Source organism: Trachemys scripta, chromosome 4 (assembly GCF_013100865.1).
Source record: "Trachemys scripta elegans isolate TJP31775 chromosome 4, CAS_Tse_1.0, whole genome shotgun sequence".
Classification (NCBI taxonomy): domain Eukaryota; kingdom Metazoa; phylum Chordata; order Testudines; family Emydidae; genus Trachemys; species Trachemys scripta.
The window spans coordinates 13,030,689-13,058,349 of NC_048301.1; the positions used below are offsets into that span (position 1 = coordinate 13,030,689).

Genomic DNA, 27,661 nt, shown 5'->3' on the forward strand with positions numbered 1-27,661 from the left:
AGGTTTTTTGTTCACCTTTGCTTGGAGTCTCAGTGGTCTCCATTTCCCTCTGTTTTGAAACAAAATCCAGGGGTCCAATGAGGGAACAAGCCGATGAGTAATGTGCTGGACCAAGCTGATGCCTTTGTGGGCATCCCTGATGTATAAGTCCATAATACTCACTGTTAACAGTAACATGTGCAAGAGAGAGACTAGCTAAATTTAACACGTGTGTTTAAAACCCATTTTGTGTGTGGGGGGAGGGATAGCTTAGGGCCTGCTAAACCGAGGGTTGTGAGTTCAATCCTTGAGGGGGCCATTTAGGGATCTGGGGCAAAAATCTATCAGGGATGGTACTTGGTCCTGCTGTGAAATCAGGGGACTCGATGACCTTTCAAGATCCATTTCAGTTCTGTGAGATAAGTATAGCTCCATATTTTAAAATATATGTATGCAGGCTCAGGCCTGTTATGTTCAAACTTGCATACTCCTCCTTGGTGTTACCCCCTCATGATTTTTATCATGAGTCTTGTGATATTTAGTGTCTGTCTTAATGCCCCAGTTCCTGACGTTCTGTGACTTTTATGTGACAAGCTTTCTAATTTTAAAAAGTAAATGTCTGGCCTTCTTGCTTGAGGAGAAAAGCTTGAAAACGGGAACTCTACAGGCTGAAAAACCAGATTGTGGGGTGGGACATCCAGTGTTTGATTTAAAAAAAAAAACCCGAAAACCCTCATGATTTTGAAGGGTCTGACTCGTATTTTTTTGGCTGGGTTTGACAGTACCGTGGTCACCCACATTCCTGTCCCCCAGTAAAGCAGAAGGAGTTACTATTTTACAGAGCGAGATAGAGGGGAGCATCTTCTAGTGGTGAGAGCATAGGACCAGGAGTCAGGAGATTTGGCTTCTCTTTCTGGCTGTGGCCATTGTGCAAGTCATTTGGGCCCAAATCCTCAAAAGTATTTAGGCCCCTAGCTCCTGTTGAAACCAGTGTGAGTTGGGTGCCTGAATGCCTGAGGATCAGGGTCCTAGCCCCTCCCTACTTCAGTTTCCTTAGCTATTAAATGGGGGTAATCCCCACCCTAAAGTCAGAGGCTTGCTGAGGGTCAAGGCATGAATATCTGGGAAGCGGTAAACCAGCTAGATGGCTGGGATCTGGCCACCCCGACTGGAAAGTCCAGACTGGCTTCCCAGTCAGGGTTCCTTGCCTCAGTGGGACCAGCAGGATCTGGGACAGACAGAAAAATAGTAGCTGTTGAGTAGTTTATATGGAGTGAGTTTGGTAATCTCAGCCCAGTTCCCGGTGGACTGGCATTCACGTGCCCCAAGCCCAACCATGATCTACCCTGATTGATGGATCGCCCCCTTGTTGGCAACCTCAGCAGAGGCCAGGGCTTGAATTGGCTGAGACTGAACTACTCACTCGCCTGTGCTGATATAAGTGGCCTGTTCCAGTCCAGATTTGAGGCTCCATGACAGAGCTGGTGGGGGAAGCCTGCCGGTAGCGACGCCTCTAGCTGTGCCTGCGCTCATAGATAAGACCATCACAAGGTTATCAGCCTGGCAATTTTCACAACTGCTAAGCTTCACACAAGCAAAATTAAAGCTAAATGGCGTATAGACACATACACAGCATCTCTTTAATCCAAGGTGGGCCACTTACGACTGGGGGATTATTTCCATGAGTATTTAGGGCTTTTATTCTTTTTTGGACCCAACATGAATGCAGAGCACCTGAAATTAAGGGTGTCAGCTCCAGATATTTAAGGGAATTCCACTCAGAGACACACTCTGCTACAGCGTCCTGTGGTCCATTCAGATCTGCTGACAGGGTAGTGTAGAGTGATAGCCTTTATGCACGTCCCTCATGCTTACCCTGTGAAGGACTGGCTTGAACTTTGAATCTAGAGACAGCTGTGTTGTAAACGGAGCCCATCGAGTATACAGCATAGCATCCACCCCTTATCTCGTGATCCAGGAACTGCAGCTGAAGCTCCGGTGGTGAAATGGATTGTCCTTTACCCATAGCAGGAGAGGCAGAGCGCTCCAATGGGGAGGGAACAGGACTCTTCAGATCTGGGTCCAACTCCTGGTTCTGCCTCTAGCCTGCTGTGTGGCACTTCCCCTCTCTGGGGTCTCTGCTGCCACTCCCATCTTTAGTCTGGTCTGTTCAGGGTACATCTGGCTTTGTGCTGGAGGGGTCATTCCCAGCTGGAGAAGATATAACCTGCGCTAGTTCGGATCAAACTAGCATGCTAATGATAGAAGCGTCACTGCAGTGGTGTGGGATCAGTCGCCAAGTACAGGCCTAGCAACCCAGGATCCTACTCAGGGCGGCTAGCCCCTCCTGCGGCTTGCACTGCCATGGCTACACTTCTGTTTTCAGCATGCTCGTTCAATCAGAGCTGGCGCGGGTATGTCTCCTCAAATTGGAAATTATACTTCCAGCTCCAAGTGCAGACCTACCCTAAGGGTACATCTACACTACAGAGGGGAGTCGATTTAAGATATGCAAATTCAGCTACGTGAATAGCGTAGCTGAATTCGACGTATCGCAGCCGACTTACCCCGCTGTGAGGACGGCGGCAAAATCGACTTCTGCGGCTTTCTGTCGACGGCGCTTACTCCCACCTCCCCTGGTGGAGTAAGAGCGTCGATTCGGGGATCGATTGTCGCGTCCCGATGGGACGCGATAAATCGATCCCCGAGAGGTTGATTTCTACCCGCCGATTCAGGCGGGTAGTGTAGACCTAGCCTTAGATTAGACTTAAAGTCTATAAGGTCAGAAGGGACCTTCACGATCATTTAGTCTGACCTCCTGCACATTGCAGGCCACAGAACTTCACCCATCCACTCCTGGAATAGACCCCTAACCTCTGGCTGTTACACTGAAGTCCTCAAATCACGATTTAAAGCGTTCAAGTTACAGAGAATCCACCATTTGCACTGTTTAAACCTACAAGTTGACCCATGCCTCAACAGAGTGTGGCCTCTTTATAGCAAGGGCAGATTCTTACAATGTGCATTGTACGAAGGGACTGTGATCTCCATTGGGGCCTCAAGGTGCTACCATAATGCAAATTAGTTTTAGATATAAGATTCACTGCCCGTTATGTTAAATTGCCGAGTTTGGAATGAAGTTCTTCCTGGCTACTAAACAGACAGAAAATCTGAGCTCTTTGGGGCAGAGGCTGTCTTTCTGTTCTGTGTCTGTAGAGCACCTGGTACAATGGGGCTCTGGTCTGTGACTGGGACTCTTATTCCTACTGCAAATAAATATTTCCTCCTAGAATTATTACTGTACACACAGTTTGACAATTACTAGGTACGTCTGCTCAGTGACCAGTTCGATAGAAGTTGCATAGTACAACAAATGTTCATTTTGCTATCGCAGTGCCCCTTACTGTAATTATGTATTTAGGCTGCTGACAGAGAGCCGAACCCTGTTGTATAAATCTGCCTTTCTCCATTTACAGAGAAAATCGCTGATAGCTTTGGAAAAAGAAGATGAGGAGGAGAGAAATAAAACAATAGAAAGTTTGAAGACGGCACTGAGGACAAAACCAATGAGGCAATTCTTTTCTCTTTCCTTGCTTTGGTGCCACTGTTTTCCAGCACAGGCAGCTGCAGTTAGTCCATCCAGTAAAAATGCCCAATTGCTTAGGGTGATGCTCACTCCCATCTCCACCACAGTCCAACACAGGAATCTTAAAATAGAAATATCGGTTTATATTATTGATAGATGAGAGGCATAGTCAGTGCTGAACGTAAGACTTGGAATTGCAGCCTCAGCTCAGACCTTAGCTACTTTGTGGGACTATCAGCTCTCCTTCAGTCTCCTCATCTGGAAGATGGGGCATGATGATCTCTACTAGGACTGTGTGGGAACCAGAATTCCCATTTCGTAGGAAATTCTGTGCTTTTGAAATTTGCTTTCACTCCAGATTGAAAATTTTTTTAGGGGGGGGGAATTGTTTTGCGTCAGTCAAAACCTTTTGTTTTGGTTTTGACTCATTTTATATTTTGCTAAAGTATAAGAAAACCCCTGAAAGTTATTTTTGGGGGGGGAAAAAATTGAAACGCTTCCTATTGATTTTTTTTTTCTTTCTAAACGAAATTTTGCTGACATTAACCCATGCCTGCTAACCCTTTCGATTTCATTGAATCAGTATTTTCTGGCAGAAGCCTGTTTTGTTGGAAAGTTTTCAACCAACTTCAATATCTACTTCCTGGGGTGTCCCTCTGAGTATGAAAAGTGCTGTGTGGCTCCATAAAGTATTTCCACTGCACAGTGAAAAAATAGGTTGTGAAACAAACAACGCTGGATGCATCACCAAAGGGGACTAAGGTATTAGGCATCCAACTCCCACTGAAATCCAAGGGGATTTAGGTACTTCATTTCCTTAGGTGCCTTGAAAATCCCAGCCTCTGATTTTGGGCAAAACTTTTCAAAGGTGCCCAAGTGCTTTAGGAGCCTAACCCCCCCCCCATTGAAAGTCAATGGGATGTAGGGGCTTTAAAAATGTTTACCCTTTGGGGCTGCCCTTTCTTCCACTGAAAGGAGAGTTACTTTTGCCACCGGCTTCGGCTGGAGAGCGAGGAGGCCTGGGAGTATCAAATGACCTTCCCCTGAGGGGTTGCGGAGACTGCGAGCTGGTGTGAGGCAAGCTGGGGTATAAATCTGCAGCACACTAGTGTGCCACGCGCTAACTGGCCGTGTGGATTCTGCTACCACATGCTGAACGTTCCCTGGTGCGCTCTGATCTGCTCCGCTTTGAAACAAGAGTGGATCAAAGCGCACACGGACACTTTTATTGCGCTATAGCAGGATCCAAAGGGCAGCAAACTAGTGTGTGTTGTAGATTTACCCCCCAACTTGCCAGGCACTAATTTGCCATCTATACAAGCCCTAAGATTGTGATTAACCCTTTTACGGCTGGGCGTCCACCTCATCTGCCGTTGTCTGTTACCATACACTGGAATCAACATCATGCTCTTTGGGTGTTCATCCACTCGGCACGCGCCTTCCTCCAGGAGAGAATGTACCTGCCATATATGGCGTCAGCTGAGTGAGTTAACAAATTCAATACAGTCTAATGTGTAGATCAAGGGATTCTTTCCATTGGTTTTAACGTGCTCTTCTTCGTGACAGGTTTGTAACCAGATTTATCGACTTGGATGGCTTGACGTGTATTCTGAACTTTCTGAAGAGCATGGACTATGAGACCTCGGAGTCTCGAATACATACCTCTCTCATTGGGTGTATAAAAGCACTAATGAACAACTCTCAAGGACGGGCTCATGTCCTGGCCCATCCAGAGAGTATTAATGTAATTGCTCAGAGTCTGAGCACCGAGAACATAAAGACAAAGGTGGCAGTGCTGGAAATCATGGGCGCTGTGTGCCTGGTTCCTGGGGGTCACAAAAAGGTATTGGAGGCCATGCTGCATTACCAGAAATACGCCAGCGAAAGGACTCGCTTTCAGGTACATAGTCTTGGTTTTCTCCTCATGCTTCATAAACTCATATACTCAGGTTTACGCAAAGTTTGAGAGGGGAAGATTCTCTGCCCTGCCCTGCTCTGTTCCCTTTATGCTACCTGATTGGAAACCGGATGCAAGCCCCTAGCTACTCAGAGATACCTCCTGCACCTCCTTCTCAGGGAGCACATGCAGAGTGGGTGAGGCCAGGGCACAATGCACTCCAGCCAGAGGATAGCTCTTTGGGGACCATTGCCAGACAGTGCAAGTTAGAGTAGCCTCTGAGCTGCTCTGGTATGACCCAGGGCTGAGCAGAAAACCAGGGAATTGGAACTGTGGCTCTCCCCTGCATCTCTTTGTTTTACCTGGCAGAGGATGGATGTAGTCTTGGAGCCTGAAAATCCCCACTGTCCTGCAAGCTGAATTCCATTGAATAACAGAGTTACTGGTTTATAAGGAAATAAAACAAACTAACTTGCCTTTGCAGAGCAACTGGAATCTTAAAGCTCCAGGACTGTAACACTCCTGGAAGATCTGATGTAACAATTTGACATTCGCAGTATATGTCAGGGCAGGGAATGTTAAGCAGCACAATACAGCTGTAGAAGTGTCTCTCTAGCCATTTAAACCCTGTAAATGGGTTGCCATTATCAGAAGGGGGGGGGGGGCTCATCCGGTTTCTGGGAGCCCACAAACGAGTCATTCCAATCTTTGTGGTTTGTTGTTTCTGCGGCACATTTTTTCACCCTGTGGCATATCTGTTGTCTGATTGGCAGACGCTGATTAATGACTTGGATAAAAGCACGGGAAGGTATCGAGACGAAGTGAATCTAAAGACAGCCATCATGTCCTTCATTAACGCGGTCCTGAGCCAAGGGGCTGGAGTGGTAAGTTGTGTGTGGCTCCTTGGGGGGCTTTTTTAAATAGAGTTTCGGTAGAGCCACATCCTGCAATGTTCACCCTTTGCCTTTTCTTTTCAGGAAAGTCTGGATTTCAGACTCCACCTTAGATATGAATTTCTAATGCTAGGAATTCAACCTGTCATTGATAAACTAAGGGAGCATGAAAATTCAACGTTAGACAGGTGAGGAAAACTATTCAATAACTTGCAGCTCATCTGCTGTATTCATCCTTTTCTTCCTCTTTTTAAGGACTCCCTCGCTGGTGCTCAGTGACATCCACATGTTTCTAGATCCTTTGGCTCTAAGCAGAATCCATGTAGTATAACATTTGGCAAAAGTCTGCCTAACCCGCACTGAAATTAATGGGGGTTTACTCAGTACCTGGCCTGTTATGTACGTTGAAAGCTTACACTTATCAGCCATCTAGAGTAAGATTCACCCCTGTGCAGAGGGCAGGCACAGGGCCTATCTTCACCCTAATTTAAAATTTAAAGTGGCATTATAGACCTTGGGAGTTTCACCCCTAGTTTGTCAGAGCATAATTTTTCCTTCTTCCAAAGGGCTGTCAGAGAGAGAGAGCATTACTATGATACTCTGACTGAGGTGTTCTTAAGCATTTTAGAGTGTATACTGACAGGCCTTACTCTGATAACTGACATTTTGCTATTACTGTTTAACCATCCTATACATTTGTAGATGTCGCTGGTATTCTCTAGAAAATCATTGCTAATTATTGATTTTGAAACCCTTCAAATCAGTTGATTACTCTTCTCTATCTTAGAAGTGCTGTTTTAAATATCTGTTTTCCAAATTGTCTGTTTTTCTTCCCCACCAGGCATTTAGATTTTTTTGAAATGCTTAGAAATGAAGATGAACTGGAATTTGCCAAAAGATTTGAACTAGTATGTATGCTGCCTATTGCTGCAATTTTTGATGTTTGTTTGAAATCAGCATATTGTTTTGGTTAAAATTGGGAGATGGGTGGGGAGGGAGCCTGAATTCTGTATTGATGTTGGGCAAGCCACTTATCCCTTTTCTGCCTCTGTGTCTCTCTGTAAAATGGGGATAATACTCGCATCAGAGAGGTTTGCAGGATATGGGATTGACTGATGTTTGGAAAGTACTCTGGTATGGAAGAGGCAGCTAGTGCAATGGGATGGGATTCGGGAGACCAGGAGTCAGTTCCTAGCTCAGTTACAGGCTCCTGGTGCAACCTTCAGCAAGTCATTTAATCTGCCCTGGTTTCTCCTTCCATAATACAACTTGGAATGATAATGCTTTCTTACCTAGCCAGGGGTGTTTGAGGCACTGAAATACTTTGACCCATATAAGTACCTAAATAGACTGATCCTAGGGTAGATTGTGCCCTACACATTTCATATTATTTTATTTTATTAATTTATTTTCTAGATTATGTCCCTGGTCTTTCATGCAGTGCTCTAGCACTGAGATAGTTGGATCAGGTTCTCTTTGGCTTGACCTGCCGTTGGGAGAGCTGTTAAAATGCTAAGTAGCAACACTGGGTCCATGTTTTTTATTTTTACCTTTGAGTTCAATTTGTTCCACAGGTTCACATAGACACGAAGAGTGCCACTCAGATGTTTGAACTGACGAGGAAGAGGCTGACTCACACAGAAGCGTATCCGCACTTTATGTCTATCCTTCATCACTGTCTCCAAATGCCTTGTGAGTAGACAAATCCATTTACAGCCCTTCCGGAGGGCATAAGGAATTGATGTTGCATGTGGCTTCGTATTTCAGCCCTGCCAGAAAATCTCTGATTTCTCCTGGAGCTGAAGTAGAACAATTACAGTACACAATGCATAATACAATGTGGATACCTTTTAATTTCTTAATTTTTGGCAGCAAACTAAAGCTAGCATGGGGAGAGGCAGACTGCTGTAGTGGGCAGAGCATTAGATTGGGAATTGGGAGACCTGGCTTCTAGTCCCAGCTCTGCCACTGACCTACTGTGTGATCTTGGCGAAGTCACTTCCCTGTCTGTCTTCTCTGGTGAGGCCTTGTTTACACTTGTGGTGATGTAGAGGGGCCAGCGTAGCTACACACCACAGCAAAAGGCAGGCTGCATCCACACTGCAGTGTGTAGCTACATGCACCCTGGAAAGGTTCTGGTAGGGGGAGGCAGGAGGGAACTGCCAGAGCCTTTCACTGCAACAGGAAAGGCTCCCACAAGGGGACACGACACTGCTAAAAATAGCAGAGTAGTCATTGGAGGCACTGCTTGGATGTGTACAGAGCAATGTAGGGCGGACACATACCGTAAGAGTCAGGCATGTCTCCACTCATCTAAGCAGTGCCTGACTGTCTACACTGCTATTTATAGCCGTGCTAGTTGGGTGTGCAGTGTCTGTACTCTGCACACCGACACAAGTGTGGACCTACCCTTAGATTTTAAGCTCTCTGTGCCAAAAACTCTGGGCACGTTGTTATGCCTAACAGCAGCAGCCTGATCTCAGTTGGGGCCTCTAGACACCACACAAATAAACTTTTATTTTTACAAATGCATGCTTGTGGGGTTCTGTTTGATGCTGGGGAAAAGCAGTTTCCAACACCCTTTCCTTTTTTGTTTCTTTCCCTCCCACTACTACTTATTCCCTTTCTCTTTTTAGTTAAAAGAAGTGGCAATACGGTCCAGTACTGGCTACTGCTTGATAGGATTGTACAGCAAATAGTCATACAGAATGACAAAGGGCAGGACCCCGACTCCACTCCCTTGGAAAACTTTAATATTAAAAACGTCGTCCGGATGTAAGTGCATGCCCTCCTTTGGGAACCGTATGCTCAAAGGACAAGTAGTTGTCCTAATGCTGTGTTTTGACATGGCTGTGATCTGTTAAAGCTATCTGGTTAATTCACATACTCAAGGCAGCTTTAACAATCTGCTCTTAGTTTTCCTTTAAACAGCTTAGTATTAATAACTTGAAAGTGGACTTCGCTTTTCAGCCTTCTGTTCTTGAACATCTGAAGTAGAGCAGGGTGAACCATTTGCGGGGAATAATATTTAATATAGTCCCTCTTCCCGTTTGTGAATTCTCTATGGTAGATTTTGGTGTTTAGGAATTTTTGTTTGAACTTAATAAAATGTGCCTATGAACCGAGCTCAGCCTATGGATTGCCCATGAACTATTTCCCGTAGCTATTCTTTCCCGTATTCCTTATTCATAATTTTATTTGTACGGTGATTGGCCACCTAAATTGAGGTCATTTCTGCCTCCAAAACCCACAGAGCTTTTGCGTGGCCATCTCGAAGTCTTGGCAATAAAAACTTGCCAGTGTGAATGTTCATGAATGTTCATGAAAACAAATAGAAGATGTTCTCAACACCGATTTGGGATTTGCATTCAACAAGTATTTGCAAATGCTATTTAGCAATCTACACCCAACTTTAATCTCATTTATTGCTTCTTATATTATTTTCTCTGTTAGATTATTTCCTAAACTTACTTTTCTATTCTTTTTAGGTTAGTTAATGAAAATGAAGTTAAACAGTGGAAAGAGCAAGCAGAAAAAATGCGAAAAGGTGAATGACCAAAAAAAAAAAAAATTAAATCTAATACTTACTTACATACATACTTTAAGATAAAGTGTGTGCGTGTATATACACACTTACACACCCAGACTGGAATCTTTACTGATTTTTATCTATAGGAGTTGTGCATCTAACTAGGTGAAAACTATCCTATATCCATAGTGCCTATGGCTAGAGATGGTCAAAAATGCCAATTTATTTTTTACAGGAAATTTTGAGGAAGAAAGTCTGTTTCCAGTAAAAATGTATTGGTTTTATTATGAAAAACTGAAACTCAATGTTTTTCAATTTTTTTGTCCAAAAAAAAAAAAAAATGGAATATTTAGACCAAAATACGAATTTTCTGAAGAATTTTTAGTTTTTGTTGAAACGCTGTTTTTTTGTGAGGGGAAATATTTCAGTGGAAAAAATCCTGAGTCTCGTATTCTAATGTGACATATACATTAAATCAATTTTAAATGCTCTGCTAGCCGAGAGCAAGCCTGCTCTTTATCTCCCTTGGCACAGCAACGTAGGTCCCTGATTTTCTGGGCTCAACCATACTATTGTACTGCCCTGGGACCTCAGCTCTATCAGTCAGTGCTCACTGCCTCCCATTCAGTTATGCACAGTTGTTTAACCCCCACTTGAACTTGGGCTACTCCAAAGCCTGGTCTTGTGAGCAGCAGAACTAGTTCTTGCTACGTGGTGGATTAGATATTTACAGCAAAATTAATAGGATGGGTAACAGTGGGACACCTGGGCCCAGCAGGGAGGCTTATCTTGATTCAGCAAAGCACTTAAGCATGTGCCTAAGTCCTGTTGACTTTAATGGATTTAGGTGGCTAAAGTTAAGTGCTTTGCTGAATTGGGGTCTTAGTTAAGGCAGGGCAGCCCAGACTACAGTATCAGGCACAAAATCCTGAAATATCAGCGTTGATATCCACATCAACGGTTGAGAGAGTCCATGACATATGACCGCTCCAAAGCTACTGTTCTCCGAAATACTAAGGATAAAATCCTGGCACTATTGAAATCAATGGGAGTTTTGCCATTGACTTAAATAGGCTCAGGATTTCACCCTGTTTGTGTGTAACTTAAAAAGAAAAGTGCATTGGCGAACTCCTTGTTGCTATGTATGATCTGTCTTAGAGTCGCACTAAATGCAGTGGCTAGTCCTGGCCATCGTGTTTGAGAAGGGTTAATGTCCTTTGCATGAGGGGGGGAAGTAAATAGTCCTAGTTTGTCCTGTGGACTCAACAATTTTTCCTTTTCCTTGTTGTTAGCTTTACTTTTTCTTTAGAAATCAAGGATTTTATGCCTGTGCGCGTGCATGTGTGTAGTTTGCCATCAGGAAGAACGTATAGTTAAAAGTGACTTCATGGAATTTTTTGGGGGTTGGGGGGCTAGAACACAATGAGCTCCAGCAGAAATTGGAAAAGAAGGAGCGAGAGTGCGATGCCAAGACTCAGGAGAAAGAGGAGATGATGCAGACCTTAAGTAAGATGAAAGAGAAACTCGAAAAAGAGTCTACCGAGCACAAGCACGTCAAGCAACAGGTGGCAGACCTCACAGCACAGCTCCATGAGCTGAATAGGGTAAGGGCATGCTGCAGGCTTCCCATTTATGGTGCAATTCCAGATTCTCTCTCACTGCAGTAAACAGAGAATGCAGATGAAGAATTCTGGGTACAAAACTTTCTTGAGTGTGGGAAAGGCTCAACTATGTTTGCAAGAAATCAGAGTTGTAGTTGGCTAGGGAAGGGACAGCTTTAAACTAACCATGGAAATAGCCTTGTTAGGCGGATGGCTATTGCCTTGTTCCTTGGTTGCCTCCCAGGTGGGCTTGTTAGATGCTCTTTTACATAGAAACCCATTTTGGGTCAACTGCAAGTTTAAAAGGATGTGAATCTATTACAGCTGCCAGCTACTGGCCTAGCTCCTTAGCTGAAGCTGTAGACCCGTGCTCTTAGCTGTGAAAGTCCCTGGTTCAATCCCAGGTGTCCGTCAAGTAGGTGGATGTAAATAGGGGCCCTTTGGGGATTCAAACTGCTAGGGGCCTCCGGTGCTCAAGGCGAGCTTCTACAGGAGGTATGTAATCCCTTGGCCACCCCAACACTCTGAGGATGTGAGCTGGTTACAACACACAGCAATGGAGCCTGGCTCTTCAGTTCAAGCTGTAGAGACTCATGCCTTCCAGGAGGTCCCCAGTTCAATCTCCAGTGTCTTCCAGGATGGCAGCTATCCCAATACCCTGTCCTGGACCTTTGCCAGGAAGTGCAGGACATCCTAAACTGGTTTCCTGATTCTTTAAGAATGTGTCGGCCCTTGACGTCCATCTTAGCTAGCGGAGCCCTCTGTAATCAGCATCTGGTCTAGGTTAATGTGCATAAGGGCTTAAAATGATTGACCGTAGCCCCCTTTTGTAACTGTGCTCGTTCTCTCTCTTTCAGAGGGCAATCTGTGCTACCGTTCCAGGAGGGCCCCCGTTGCCACCTGGAGCACCTGGTGGACCTTTACCTTCTCAGGCTCCAGGAGCCCTTCCCCCTCCTCCGCCTCCTCTACCTGGTGTAATCCTCCCTCCACCACCCCCACCTCCTGGTGGCCCACCCCCTCCACCTGGCCCCCCTCCCCTAGGCGGGATAACTCCGCCTCCTGGAGCACCGCTGGGCTCGGCCCTCAAAAAGAAAAACATCCCACAGCCAACGAATGCCCTCAAATCCTTCAACTGGTCTAAGCTGCCTGAGGTAAGCCCTGCGTTCTCACTTGCTGTTTAACGTGCCACTTTCTTCTCTATAAAGAGACCATGGATCAGACCGTTAAAAAGATTTTGTTTTCCTAGAAAGGAAAAAAAGTGTCTTGCTCCATCACTTGACCTTTGTGCAGGTATCTGGGACGAGGGATGAGTCCCAGATGCGCCTGTGCGGCCTACTCGTATAACTGAGGGCGCCGCGTGATGCGCCACATGCCAGAAGTGTGAGAAACAGCCGATTTCGCTGTGATAAAGAAACTTAGCATCTAATAATGTTGGTGTGTTTCAGAACAAGCTGGCAGGCACCGTGTGGACTGACATCGATGATGCAAAAGTGTTTAAAATCCTTGATCTCGAAGACCTTGAAAGAACATTCTCTGCTTACCAGAGACAGCAGGTAATGGTCTGGTGTGTGTGTTGCACCGATTCAATCACCCTATGTCAGATGGGCTCTCAGAATATACATTTTATCATTATTTCATGCTAATCCCATTTTAACTTGTCAGCTCAGCTCAGTCGGTTTACACATCCCCTGTGAATGCCTGTGTTTTGCATTTAAATGTTGGTTAGCCGCCTGATACAGATCTGTTCACACCGCATACACACCTGACAGCATGCTTTACAGCGTAAGCCCAGGCACCTAATGAAGATGGATCACAAAAGAAATGATTGGGAATGGTTAAAAATAACACACAGATGTGGTTACAATGCAGTCATGTTTTTGGATCGCTTCTAAGAGCAAATGCTTCACTTCTACATAGTGGGTTGAAAATGCATGTCTGTCTCAAGCCAAAAAGATTTAGTTTTAACCACATCAGCCATGTGTGGAGCTCGTTCCTTATTTATTTTTAGCAAGCCCAGGGTGAAGTTTGAGTATTAAACAAAAAATGACACTGCAAACAAGTCTCAGGGCACGTCTTCACTACCCGCTGGATCGGCGGGTAGCAGTTGATCTATTGGGGATCGACTTATCGCGTCTAGTGAAGACGCGATAAAATCGATCCGTGATCGCTCTGCCGTCGACTCCGGAAATCCACCGCAGCAAGAGGCGGCAGCGGAGTCGACGGCGGCGCGGCAGCGGTCGACTTGCCGCCGTCCTCACAGCCAAGTAAGTCGACCTAAAATACGCAACTTCAGCTACGCTATTCACGTAGCTGAAGTTGCGTATCTTAGGTTGACCCCCCGCTGTAGTGTAGCCCTAGCCTCAGCTTTTAATTTCAATTTGTTATAAGCCTTATGGGACTGATTCAGCAAATAACTTGAGTACATAAGGATAGACACCTGCTTTCCTGAACTGGGGCCATGGATGGGCAAGAAAATGAGATTTTTAACATGGTATGAGGGTCAACAGAGACTGAGAGCTGCCAAAAGAGATAGGACTGCAGGAGAATTCGTAGTGCTAAGAATAGTGAACTCTACCTAGTCAGTTGGCCAGAATGATGAGTGGGAGTTCTGCTAGTTGCAGGTGCAGAGGGACTTTGCAGGGAACAAATGGATTCAACAGATAAACGTGCACCTTCTGTAAGGAGCTTAATTTCTTCCTGATGCTAATCAAGGTAGAGATCACCGCCAGATTAGAACAGGGCAGATGTTGAGCGTTCCCGAAGAGAAGGAAACACAGCGAGAGTGTATTTTGCAAACAGGTCACTAAGAGTGATTCTTTCCCCCTTGCTTTGAGTTTGACGAAGGTGCAGTTGGGTTCCATTCTTGAATTTGTAGAATCGCCTGCAAAGGAGTTCCTGGCATGGTGGAAGGTGAGAGGGGAACAAGAAATGGGAGGGATGCAAGAACTAGAGAGCTACTGGGTAGATTGTGTCTTTGTCCTCCTAGCCATCAGCATAAGCCAGTTAATCCCCAGATAGATTAGGTACGAGACTATTACAAGGCGGAGGGTTAAAAATAATTTGTCTTAGATGACAGCACAGCTGGATGAAGCCTCAAATAGGTGCATGGTATGATGGCTGTAGGGCCAATGTGTAAGGAATATTTCAAATGCACTGGAGAGGAGGGCTCAGGAGGGACAAAACCACCTTTTTTGGGCAGCTGTGTTGGTCTGTAACTAATGCCAATGGCCTGATTGGGAAAGCAGCCAATAGTAATGAAAGATAAATTACAGAGCATGGACCAAAGATGTTTAAAAAGCTCTAAATACCTCCCAGCACCAGAGCTCATAGAGGCTGGGAGACATGACCAGCAAAACACGTTCTCCAGCACTTCTGAACAACCATTGCTGCCAAGTCTTTGGCATAGAAAGGTACCTCCTGGAAGAACATCACAGGAAAACAGCTCCGCCTGAGTAGATGGGTACTGGTGAGTGTTGAAATGTGTATAGTTCTAGCTGGAATCAAAAGGCGCTTTTAGAGAGTGAGTGAGAGAGAGGGTCAGGAATTCATCAAAGCCAAACTTTAGGTGAATGAGGAATTTGTCATAGTAAAGCCAAAGGCTGGGGAGGGGCTGGCAAAAGACATTTCAATAAGCAGTGTTGGCGGGACGTCAGGAAAGGAGTGGTGTTACACACCCTTTGGGAAAGGATCTGTAGCCTGTGACTCTCAGAAGTGCCTGGGGGTATAAATGATCACCCATGACCTAGCATGGTGCATCCTTTGCATATTTCAATTAAATTGTGTTCTCAACATTGTCTGCATGTGCTCTCGCTGTGTGCGTGTGTGTACACACACCCTGCACGCAGAACAATGCTGAGAACACTGAATATATATGTATTCATCTTTAAAATATTTCAAAATACTCAGCAATATTTAGAGGGATTCTATCAAGATTTTAAGAACACAAATCCCTGTTAGTGGTAACACATCACTGACTAATACAGGTAAAGGGTTATTGAACATCAATATTACTTTTTTGCCATTAGTAGAGCATTTCAGCTGCTTCTGGCCCATCACTCTGCTTGGACAGTGGAACCTACATGGATCAGCAGAACTTTCTGATCCGCATCCACGGGGCTCTTACATTGGAGTCTCTGATCTCTCAAAGGAATGTTGTGAAATTGGAGGGGACAGATTTCAAGCCCCATCTCTGACTATATTTCCGGGGACATATTGTTTTCTGCAAAATCATTTTTGTTACGGAACCCAGATTTTGGACCTCCGCTATGTGGAAATGTTGCTTTCAAGTGACAGTGTTGAATAGTAATAGTACCTAAGGAGTAAACACAGCTGGACAGCAGCATCAATAAGGGCCAGGGCAGGCATGAATGGTCATTTGGCCAAAGCACAGGACTGGGAATCAGGAGATCTGAGTTCTGTTCCAAACATAACTAAAGTGGAACAGTGCAGTTCAATACAGCTCTGTCGCATCTTACGCTGGGGTTACGTTCCGCAGTCAGCACATACAGCGAAAATCCCGTCTAGTCAAAATTCCATTGAGTGTAATGGTGGGCGGAATCGCCCGCACTACAGGTACAGTATTAAAATTGTTCTTTCTCTTGTTTTTGTTTTGCCGACCACGTAAAGCTGAAATTGCGCATGTTAAATGCGCGTAAGATGTGACAGACCTGTATGCTACCACCAGCAAACCAGGCCACTCATGGCCAAAGCTTCCTCCAACAATTCCTCCCCATTTACAACCTCCCTCTTCCTCCCCCCACTCCCCGTGGTAAAGTTAATTATGGATTATGGACCCAACTCCCCATACCTCTTCTAGGGTGACCCAGACAGCAAATGTGAAAAATCGAGATGGGGGTGGGGGGGTAATAGGAGCCTATATAAGAAAAAGACCCCCAAAATCAGGACTCTCCCTATAAAATTGGGATATCTGGTCACCCTAGCGTCTTCTCGCCAATGTATACCCTTCCCTGTGTACCAAGCAGATTTCCTGAGAAATGCACTGAATCTTGAGGGAGGGGAAGGAATACTGACCCCCCCCCCCCACACACACACACACACAAAGCTGAAAGCAAGATTCAGGGCACCACTTTTGTTTCTGCTGTTAAAATACTACAAAAAAGTGAAATCTGCAAAAAGGGGGCTACTACCCAGGGAATGAAGAATCTGGAAACTAAGGCCCTGTCCTATGTGGGAGCAGAAACATGCTTAGCTCCAACAGTGTTTCAAGGTGGAGTGAGAGCATCATAGCCCTGCTCCAGCTAGTAACAACTCTAGGTCCTTGGCACCTCTTCCTTGTGAAGCTTAGTGTATTGCTGTTTGTGAAAGAGAACTCTGGCACATCAGCTGAGCAGGCAGTGACAGTGGAGTTCAGGACAGTGTTTTGCTGATCTCCCTTTGTATTTTGGCTAGGGTTTTCCCCCCTGTTGGATTAAATTTATTTCAAAACTTTAGGAAGGTTTTAAAAATTCATTTTCAATCTTTATTGAAGCTAAAATCAACACTGTGGAAAGAAAAGGCTAAAACTCAGATTCATTACTAGGTGTTAGTTTAATCAATGCCCAAAACTTCTGGAGTAATTTATATAACCACTTCCCCTTTCTCCCCTTCTCTCCCCTCCCCGCTGCCCCATTCATGAGCTAACAAACTGATTGGCAGCCAGCCAGCAAGGACCTACATAAAAAAGGCTTCCTTTAAAATTGCTGTTGTGTTGGAAATCTGTTTAGGGATTAATAATATCTTAAAACAGCCATCTGGACTGTCAGTTGCTTTCTAGCGTAACGGCCAGGAAGGAAACATGATTGTGTAGTAACTTGATTTGGAGTAAATCTAACACTGAGATATCTCACCTCAAGTCATTTTGATTCAAAAAGGTGTATTTCTGCACCTTTGAACGTTACTCCAGATTGCACATCTGTGTGATGGAGTCTTTAGAGCTATGCAAACAGAGTGACCCCAGCATACAAATAGGGAAAACCCATGTTGGTGGTTTCATGATAAAAGCCCAGCTGCACAAATTTGCAGCCTGTTGGAATGTGGTTGATGCTCCATGGAGCATGCCCAAGCCCACCAGATATCTGGGGAACTGCACAATGGCAAAGTTTAGTCTGGGTATGGGGAGAGTATTTCTCTAGGCTAGCAAGGTTGCCTAGCTCCCACGTAGCTTTCCCCCTGCAAGACCGTTCCTGGGCAAACACGTTGCCATGGCAAATGGTAAAGTTTCGCCATTTCAAAATTTGCTCCGGAAGGAGAATCTCATTTTCATTTCAAAACCCTGATTTTTTCCTGGCAGATGTGTTGACATTTCACTCCTTGAAATTCCCACAAACTCATCAAAATAGCCATTTTCTCCCCAATGTTTGCTTAACGAGTACTGATGCTGTTGTACAGCTCTTTTTGATTCTTGCATGAAGGGATCTCAGAATTTCAGAAAGTTTGGAGGGATTCTTTATCTTCCGTGTTTTGCTTTAACACCCTCTTTTAGAGTGCCATTGCATGGTTCATTGATGAAACAGCAGATACCAATGCTTCCCCTGCCTGTCACTGATTTGCGTGCTTTTCCCATTCGGTGCCCTTTCACTTATATTCTTTTACTGCTCAGTGCATTTTCATTTGCATTATCCATTGTCAGAATTCATATACCCCAGGTGCTTCTCTTGCAGTAGATACCTCTGTATTATATGTTCTTCCTGACTATGCTTTGACTCTTTTTTCTTTTGCTGTGACCACTGAATTGCACGTGTTTTTACTGCCTTTTCCATGCTTCTGCTATGGCTGTAGGACTTCTTTGTGAACAATAACTCCAAACAGGTAAGTGAGCTTCTGCTGAAATCTTGTTTTTATTAACGTGATGATTTTGCTAATGTTTAGCTGGATCAATTAACACAGGCTTAGCACACTTATCTAGAAGTAGAATAGTGCTATATGCAGTCCTACTGGATATTATATTTTAATAATTGTAAAAGATGATTAATATTTTAATTAGAATTTTTTTAAAAAGCCACATAGCATAACCTGAGGAAGTATAGCGATAATACCAAACCTCCTCCATGCTTTTTGACATGTCCTGTGCAGATTTGCCTAAGGTGAAAGACTTTGAGAACAAGTGTAAAATTTAAAAATGGGTCCTGGTGCTTTTGGAAAAAAAGGGGCTTAGTTTATCCTCAAGGCCATTGACTTTTAATGAGAGTTGGACTCCTAAGTGCTTACGACTCTTTTGAAAATGGGACTTAAGTTTCCAAGTCACTAAGACGCTTTTGGAAAATTTGTTTTATTCCTAGGGATAAGATATTTCAAAAGCACTCAAAGTTGGCCCATTGAAGTTCCTGGGAGCAGAGTTCGGCCAACACTGAGTACTTTTGAAAATCTCATTCCTAGATGGTAAAAGGATCAAAAGATACTTAGTTATTTTGGACTGCAAATGTCTTACATAACAGAAATTCATGTCTCTGCTCACTTTAAACCTTGGAAGTATGAAATGGACCATATGAATGCATATGGTTATGCATTTTGATACACATCTGCTAGCATTATCACCTTCCTTCCCAGTGTTCTGTTCCTTGGGGAATCAATGGAATAGGTAGGTATTCACCTATTAACATTAATCAAGATTATTGCAACAGTGTAAATAAAATCAGAGGAAACGTGACCACTTGTGTAGCTCAGTAATATTCATTACGTTTGTTACTATGTATTTTATGCCACTGATAGAATCATAGCAATGTAGAAGGGCCCTCGAGAGGTCATCTAGTCCATACCACCCTACGCTGATGCAGGACCAAGTAAACGTAGACCATCCCTGACGCTGTTTGTTTATCCTGTTCTTAAAATCCTTTAATGGCAGGGATTCCACAACTTCCTTTGGTAACTTGTTCCACTACTTAACTTTCTAACAACAAGGATAATTGTTAGAGATTAGGAAAAATCTCCCTTGTTGCAAATTAAGCTGCTTACCCTTTGTCCTACCTTCAGTGGACACAGAGAACAATTGATCACCATCCTCTTTGTAAGAACCCTTAACATATTTGAAGACTGTTCTCAGATCCCTCCTCAGTCATCTTTTCTCCAGACTACCCAGGTATTTTAACCTTTCCTCATTCGCCAGGTTTACTAAATCTCATACCATTTTTGTTCCGCTGCATGTGTAACTGCAATTGTCTCTATTGTAAATCATTTGAGGGAGATTGTCAAACCACCCAAGAGATTTAGGAACACAGGTCCTGATAACTTGTGCTCTTGATTGCCAAACCACCCAAGGGATTTAGGTGCTCTTGAATCCCATATATGTTTTTGGAAGTCTCCCCCTTAACGGGTAATAAATGCTGCAGGTTGTGTTCATTAGCCTGTTAGGTTTTATTGTTGAACCGTGTATTGAGTAGTATTGAGGGAGAGGGATAGTATTGAGGGATAGTTGGCCTACTAAACCCAGGATTGTGAGTTCAATCCTTGAGGGGGCCATTTAGGGATCTGGGGCAAAATCAGTACTTGATCCTACTAGTGAAGGCAGGGGGCTGGACTCGATGACCTTTCAGGATCCCTTCCAGTTCTATGAGCTAGGTATATCTCCATATATTATTGTGTGAGTGGATGCTGCACGTGTTTAGAGTGGCAGCAGAACTAAAGTGATCTTGAGCCTGTGTGACAGTCCATAACACAGCATTTCAAGTGAAGATCTAATGAAGTATTTCAAAGACATATGCTAGGAAAGACTTGCTTTATTTATTCATTAGTGTATGTGAGGTTTGTGGATTCTCAAAGTTTCTTGTGTGAAAACATATTTACATTTCTACCTAGTGGCTTTCAAAGCAAGCTCTGGTTTATAAAATGGCTTATTATATTTCAGTTACAGGCTACAGGTTTTAGTGCTAAGCCTTAGTGACATTTATGATTAATGGAGACCCGTTGTATACGATACTGGTGCGTGCTGAGGGTTCCAAATGTCGATATGCTGTTTCTCTTCATACTTTCTCATCATGCTTTTTGTAGAAAGAAGATGCCATCGATGACACACTGAGTTCCAGACATAAAGTCAAGGAGCTTTCGGTAATAGATGGCCGGAGAGCTCAGAACTGCAATATTCTTCTCTCCAGGTATTGTTAATGTCTTTTCCCTTCAAGGAAACTGGTTATTGGGTGCTACTTGTGTCCTGTGAGAGGATCTAGAGACTTTTTTCTAACTGTGTCATTCTAAGTTCTGATACTTGTGAACTGTAAAGAATAATGTGCCCTGAACTGGAGATCATGCTGTAGTTCCCTCTCAAGGGATTCTAATAACGGAAACGCTGGGAATTAAACCAGAGGAGTTTACTGACACCTGAACCCAGCTATGGAATTACATCTTCCATTTATGTATAGTTTTGCGGAGGCAAATGCATTTAATAGGATACACGAGAATGCCCGATGTCGGTGCGGGAATGCTACGGGAACCATTGTCGCTGTTCGGAAAGGTTTAATTTGTATATCTTTTTTATACCTTAGATTTTCTTTACTTTTTTGGTGATATTTAAGGACTCTGCTAAAATCAGAAAAGGAAATAGATTCTAAATGCTCAGTTAGGCAGAACACCCCTGGGTAACTGGCCTCTCAGAGGCGGTCATTATATTTAGGCTTCTGAATAGTGGGGAGTGCTGTTTGGAAACTGATGTTAAATACTAGTAATGAGGGTTCAGTGCATGACTTTTGATTTTTGGAATGTGAATGATTTTCAGATTCAAACTATCCTACTAGGATTAGGAGGCAACAAGGGAAGGTTTGGTAAGAGATACTAAGGAATATAGAGAGAATTATAGGGTTATGAGTAATAAACCCACTGAATTCCCAAAGAGATTTACATTCATCAAGACTATAATTCATTTGAAGAGGTTCAGAGCTATAACCAAAACCCCTCTGACTTTGCCCTGGATGTGATGTCATTGGACTCCCTTGATGAAAGTAGTCTCACAGTCTGGAAGGGGTTGCATTGTTACTTAATTACTATGAGTAATTTAATCTAGTGTTTAAAACTAAATTCTGCTTACATGCTAAAAGGAGTATTTTAGCAAAGTACATGGATTAGACTAATTTTATGTGAAAATACAAGCCAGTCAAGTCTGGCGTGCAAATGTGAATGATTAAATAAATGATAAATACTTTTTTTTTTTTTTTTTAAAAACCTCTCCTGTCCCATTTAGAAAATGTCTCCTTCGGTACATGAAAATGTTGAAATTACGTATAAACTAAGAATCACTTTTAATGTACCAAGTGGAATTTGGGTAGGTCCAGTTTTTTAAATTCCATGTTTCATAGAAATGTAGGGCTGGAAGTGACCTCGAGAGATCATCAACTTCAGCCCCCTGTGCTGAAGCAGGGCCAAATAAACCTAGACCATCCCTGACAGGTGTTTGTCCAACTTGTTCTTAAAATCTCCAGTGATGGGGATTCCACAACCCCTTGGTAGCGTGTTCCAGTACTTAACTATCCTTATAGTTAGGAAGCTTTTCCTAACATCTAACCCAGTGGTTCCCAAACTTGTTCCACCACTTGTGCAGGGAAAACCCCTGGCGGGCCAGGCCTGTTTGTTTACCTGCCGCGTCCGGAGGTTCGGCCAGTCGCGGCTCCCAGTGGCCGTGGTTCGCTGTTTCAGGCCAATGGGAGCTGCTGGAAGCGGCGTGGGCCGAGGGACATACTGGTTGCTGCTTTCAGCAGCTCCCATTGGCTGGAGCAGCGAACAGCGGCCACTGGGAGCCGTGATTGGCTGAACCTCCGGACACGGCAGGTAAACAAACTGGCCCAGTCCGCCAGGGGCTTTTCCTGCACAAGCGGTGGAACAAGTCTGGGAAACACTGGTCTAACCTAAATATTCCTTGCTGCAGATTAAGCCCATTATTACTTGTCCTTTTTTAGCAGACATGAAGAACAATTACTCACAGTCCTCTTTATAACAGTTCTTAAATTTGAAGAGTGTTATCAAGTTCCTCCCTCAGTCAGCTTTTCTTAAAACTAAACACGGCCAATTTTTTAACCTTTCCTCATACGTCTGGTTTTTAAACATTTTATCGTTTTTGTTGCTCTCCTCTGGCTTTCTCCAATTTATCCTAAAGGGTGGCGCCCAGAATAGACCCAGTACTCCATGTGTGGCCTCACTAGTGCTGAGTGGGATAATTACCTCCTGTGTCTGTCTTCACTCCTGTTAATACACCCCAGAATATGAGCTTTTTTCACAGCTGCATCACATTGTTGACTCTTATTCAATTTGTGATCCACTCTAAACCCCAGATCCTTTGCAGCTGCGCTACTACTTAGCCAGGTAATCCCCATTTTGTAGTTGTGCATTTGATTTTTCCTTCCAAAGTAAACTATTTTGCCTTTGTCTTTATTGAATTTTATCTTGTTTATTTCAGACCAATTCTCTAATTTGTCAAGGTTGTTTTAAATTCTAATCCTGTCCTCCAAAGTGCTTGCAACCCCTCCTGTCATGGCCTATGGGTCTCGAACGGAGGCCTAAGGTTCATGGGAGCAGTCGTGCTCCAACCCTCCATTTGGCAGCCTGCTGGCAATAACTTGTCTGGGACCTATGAAAGCCAGCCCCAATGTGAGGTTCTGCCCTGAGGTCCTATTGGCAAAGTCCCAGAGCAGCTGATTGTTCCAGTATCTTTCCAAGTATCAAAGTTAGGCTGAATGGTCTATAATTCTCTGGGTTCTCCTTTTTAAAGATAGGGACTATGTTTGCCTCTTACCAGTCCTCTGTGATCTCACCCATCCTCAATAGCTTCTAGAAGATAATTACTGACCGTTCCAAGATTGCATCTGCTAGTTCCCCAAGGATGAATGTCATCAGGTCCTGCCAGCTTGAATACATCTAACTTTATCTAAATATTCTTTAACCTGTTCTTCCCTATATTGGCCTGAGTTCCTTCCCCCTTATTGTTAATATTAATTGTTGAGTATCTGGTCACCATTAACCTTTTCAGTGAAGACTGAAGCAAAATAAGCATTAAACCCCTCAGCCTTCTTGATGTCATCAGTTACTAGCAATCCTTCCCCGCTAAGCAAAGGACCTACATTTTCCTTTGTCTTTCTCTTGCTCATAATGTATTTAAAATACTCTCTGGCCACATTCCTAGCAAGTCAAGACCCAGGGCCTGGGTGGAAGAGTCCAGAATCAGAATGCCTGTCATGTGCAGGCAGAGGGAGCGCTAGCAGTGGAGTTGATGTGCCATTTTCCTCCCATTGTGGGATCTTCCTTGTATAATATCTGCAAGTTAAGGAGAGGAAAACACCCAACCCCAATCTCTCTGCTTTCCTTTGCTGGTGAGCTCCACTGGCTAGCTTCTTTAGTCTCCCAGCCTCCTTCATCTCACCAACCCCATGTCTATAAGTAAGAGTAAATAAAAATAATGCTTCAGAAAAGGGGAGGCTTATTTTCCTTTTAAAATTATGCAATACCTTTTTTAAAATATACCTTTAAAAAAAAAAAAAAAACTGTGGTTAATTTTTCACTGGCGTGCATTTCTTCAGTGTATCCTAGATGTCTCACTTTGTCCTGGAGACAAAGTTAACTCTCAGTACAGCAAGCTGTATATAAACCTTTGCATTTTAAAGGTTGTCTTTTTTTCCCCATGGCTATTTGCTGCCACATCTCCAAAGATTTGCTTAAAAAAAGGGGGACGCAGGAAAGAAATGTTAACTCAGAATAAGCTCGAAAAGGGGTGGGAAAATTATAGAATAAAAAAATCTCATCATTGAGGAAATTTCCCTAAACAGGGCACTTTAAAGGAAAATAACTTGACATGTAGAAAGTTGGGTGCATCTCTCCCTGACAAGTTAAGTTGATTGTGTTTGCATTCTGAACTGGCTTTGGCCCCAGTTTAATTAAGCATTTAAGCATGTGCTTATTTTTAAGCACATGAATGGTCCTTTTGACTTTGTTTGGGGCTACTCACATATTAAATTTTCAAGCATATTTTTAAGGGCCTTGCTCAATCAGGACCTCAGTTTGTTTTTCTAACAAGTCTTCCCCACTCCATTATGGAGCTGGTGAGGAACCAGTAGCCCCTGTTCTTCATAACCTACCCACCCTCTCATTAAACTGGTAATGAGTGCAGCAAGCTAGCTGATTCCCCTCTTCATGGGAAGTGACCTGAGCCTGACTGGGGACTATGGTGTTCTCTTCATGCCCCTGACACTGGCTTCCTCTGTGGCCTTGGACAGTCACATAACTTGCCTGCCTCCGTTTCCCCTTCTGTAAAATTGGCTTAAATATTCTCATCTCCCTAATAGGATGTGTTAAATATTAGTTAATAATTGTAAATTGGTTTGACTGTGGAAAACACCAAATAGTCTTACTAACAGGGGAATGCTGTGGTCTTTTGCGGGAATTTTTAAACTACAATATATTTTTTTTTAATATTCTCCTTAATGTGAGAAGTGAAATAAGCCAAAAATAGACACTTGGCAGATCCAAATAGACCTTATTTGCTAAAATGGGCTGTTTGATGTTTCCTTAACCTTCAGCCTGCAGTTAAGTACAGCCTGGACTCTGTGTGCTGGACAATAGTAGTTCTGTAGCGGAGAGGTAATTTGACCTGGTGTGAGCTTTGACTGAGCTTGAAGGACAGGCCTGTCTTTGACTGACTGCGTGAGTTTGGTGCCTGTTTTCAATTTAATGACACGGGAGGACAAGCCCCTCTAACATGCCGACATTTTACTTCACAGCATGTTTGGAGAGGCTTGTGGGGTTTATGCAACGGTAACTTTCAGAGCTTCGGTAGCAGCCCTAGGGTTGATCCTGCAAACCTTTGCTTCTGTAAGTAGTGAAGCCAGTAGAATTACAGTAGCAAGCGCTATGCTCAGCAGTAAGGCCCAGATCTTCAAAGATATTTAGGTGCCCAATTCCTGTAGAAATCAGTGCGAGTTCGGCGCCTCGGTACCTTTGAGGATCTGGGCCCAAGTGTTTGCCGCGTCAATGCCCGTGTTAAGTTATTTGTTCAGCACCATAAAGCTACACGACTCTTTACAAGCAGGGGAGAAATCAGGTCCCTGCCCCTTAACACTTGCAGACTGCTTACTCTTAACACAAAATGAATGAGAGGAAGGAGGGCCTTGCAAAGAGGGATGGTCTTGCAGTGAAGGCACTGCACAAGATGTCCCACTGTTTAGTGCACTTGCGTGAAACTTCGGAGCTCTAGGTTCAACTCAACTCTAGGTTCAACTTCAGCCCTGCCACAGATTTCTTGGGTGATCTTGGGCAAGTCATTTAGCCTCGGTGTGCCTCAGTTCCCTATCTGTAAAATGGGGATCATAGCATTGCCCTGCCTCCTAGGTATTGTAAGGACAAATTCGTGCACTTTGTTCTACGGTGTATTGTGTGAACCTAGAGAGAGTTACTTAGTTGTCTCACAGTGAATGCTGTCCTGTTTCTGTATCCATGGAACACCAGTAGAAGGTTGTGGGTTGTTTTTTTGTTTGTTTGTTTTTTGGAGTTTTGCATGTGAAAAGATTGCACGGTCAGCTCTTCATTTAGCCTATACATTTGTAAGCTAAACAGCCATTGTCTGGTTTCCAGCATGGAAAGATTACGGCTGGCTAGATACTTTCTCTCTCTCTCTCTCTCTCTGTTTGCTTGCTTTTCTTGTTTTGGGAGAAATTACTGCTTAGTGAGATCACTGGATTTTCCTCAAACTAGTAATGTAACATGGACATATTTTTGACATTGCTTTTTTTAGTATAGCTCAAAGCCTGCTGATGTCAATGCATTTTGGGTCTCTTTCAACAAGCCACCACATCACAGCTTCTGCTCTGGTCAGGTTTTTCTAGTGCAGGAGGCATGTAGTGTGTTTTGTAAGATGCAAATGAATACTTTAGTGTGTGTGTTTCTAAGTCTTGTGTAGGTGAATGGCTGGTTTTGTTTCTCTCCTCTGCGAGCCGGTGTCAAGCATGTTTCTTAATTGAATGTGGCTTTTCAAGAGGGTGCGCCTCTTTCAATGCCGAATTTGTTTTTTCCTTTCACACTTATTAGGTTCTCCATTTGCCTCTGCAAAGCCGCCCCAAATACCCTGCATTGGTCAAGCTTGTGAGCTGTCACTTTGCATCTCTCAGTTGCGGGGTTTAAATCCCCATGACAGCAAATACTGTGACCCAGTTCCTCTCAGACGGTTTGCGTTTGACAGCTGCTGCCAGCAGCGATCATTATTGTGGCTATAGATAAGCTTGTAGCTTTCACTGGCCTCTTTCCCATCAAATTGTGTGAGAAGTTGTTTAATTCCAGCACTGGGTGATTTCTCTCTCAAGATATTAAGAAACACTCTAGTTCTAAGAAGCATTGCAATTCTTGGCATTCATTTTGGGTCACTTTCTGGGAAAAGTTTTTAAACTTGACATATAACGAACAGGCTTTGTGGAAAGTCCGTAGTAGAACTCTGGTTCAGATAGGGCCCAGGATGATTGTGATGAAAATTTAATTATTGACTATTGGCTGAACAGTGACCTACATGGCATCAGTTGTTGGTCTCTGCCCAGGCTCCCATGCATGGGTGTAAAACTAGCTCTATGTGGTCACCTAGAAAATGCACTGTTACACCTGGCACTAATCATGACCCTTGTGGGTAGTCTGCACAGGAAAACCAGGGGCTAGGTGGGTAAGGAGACTGAGCTGTGTGTTTCTCCCTAGAGGTGGTAAATCACAGATCCAGAATAGGGATCACGGTGCAGGGTGAGGGAAGGTGGCATTGCCACGTTCCAGGCCACGCTTTTAGTTTAAATTCAATCTTCGGTGATCTTGGTACAGGCCAGACTGACCCGGTAACTGGCCAAGTCAGAGGGGTTGGATGTGTTAGAACATAAAACCACCCAGAAGACCACTGCAGTTCCCTGCCTTCTGGTTCCGTCATCTGGTAGACTGTGGCCGTTCAGTGGAGCTAGTGCGTTCGTTTCTGGGAGCGGGTGCAAAGCTTTTTGATGTGACACCAGTCTGCCTGGGGGCTACTTAACCATCTACAAAGCCAGAGGGAGAGGGCTGCTCTCTGGTAGGAGTGAAGCTAACATAGTGGCCCTCAAGTTAAGCTTCCGGAGAGGACAAGATTGACAACCCCATTGGGACTGATCAAAGTAAGGGAGCGGTTGCATTTCTATGTCCTCCAGAGAAAACCATTCTATAGTTTTGTCATATGAAACCAATGATTTCATGCCTGTTTCAGCCTTTGAA

The 27,661-nt window shown here is 43.9% G+C and overlaps 1 protein-coding gene across 3 annotated transcripts in view; it reads left to right on the forward strand.

Moving 5' to 3' along the window:
* Nucleotides 1–27,661, forward strand: part of DAAM1 (dishevelled associated activator of morphogenesis 1) — a 180,639-nt gene that overhangs the window by 124,455 nt on the left and 28,523 nt on the right. For 2 of the 3 annotated variants that reach the window (XM_034767842.1, XM_034767843.1), the window contains 13 exons: nt 3,456–3,550; nt 5,132–5,465; nt 6,236–6,346; nt 6,440–6,543; nt 7,197–7,263; nt 7,930–8,047; nt 8,992–9,130; nt 9,844–9,902; nt 11,301–11,488; nt 12,343–12,636; nt 12,931–13,038; nt 18,263–18,292; nt 20,468–20,571. In XM_034767842.1, coding sequence (XP_034623733.1) covers nt 3,456–3,550; nt 5,132–5,465; nt 6,236–6,346; nt 6,440–6,543; nt 7,197–7,263; nt 7,930–8,047; nt 8,992–9,130; nt 9,844–9,902; nt 11,301–11,488; nt 12,343–12,636; nt 12,931–13,038; nt 18,263–18,292; nt 20,468–20,571 — 1,751 coding nt within the window. The remainder of the gene's footprint in view (nt 1–3,455; nt 3,551–5,131; nt 5,466–6,235; nt 6,347–6,439; nt 6,544–7,196; nt 7,264–7,929; nt 8,048–8,991; nt 9,131–9,843; nt 9,903–11,300; nt 11,489–12,342; nt 12,637–12,930; nt 13,039–18,262; nt 18,293–20,467; nt 20,572–27,661) is intronic. The other variant, XM_034767844.1, reaches the window with a different exon arrangement.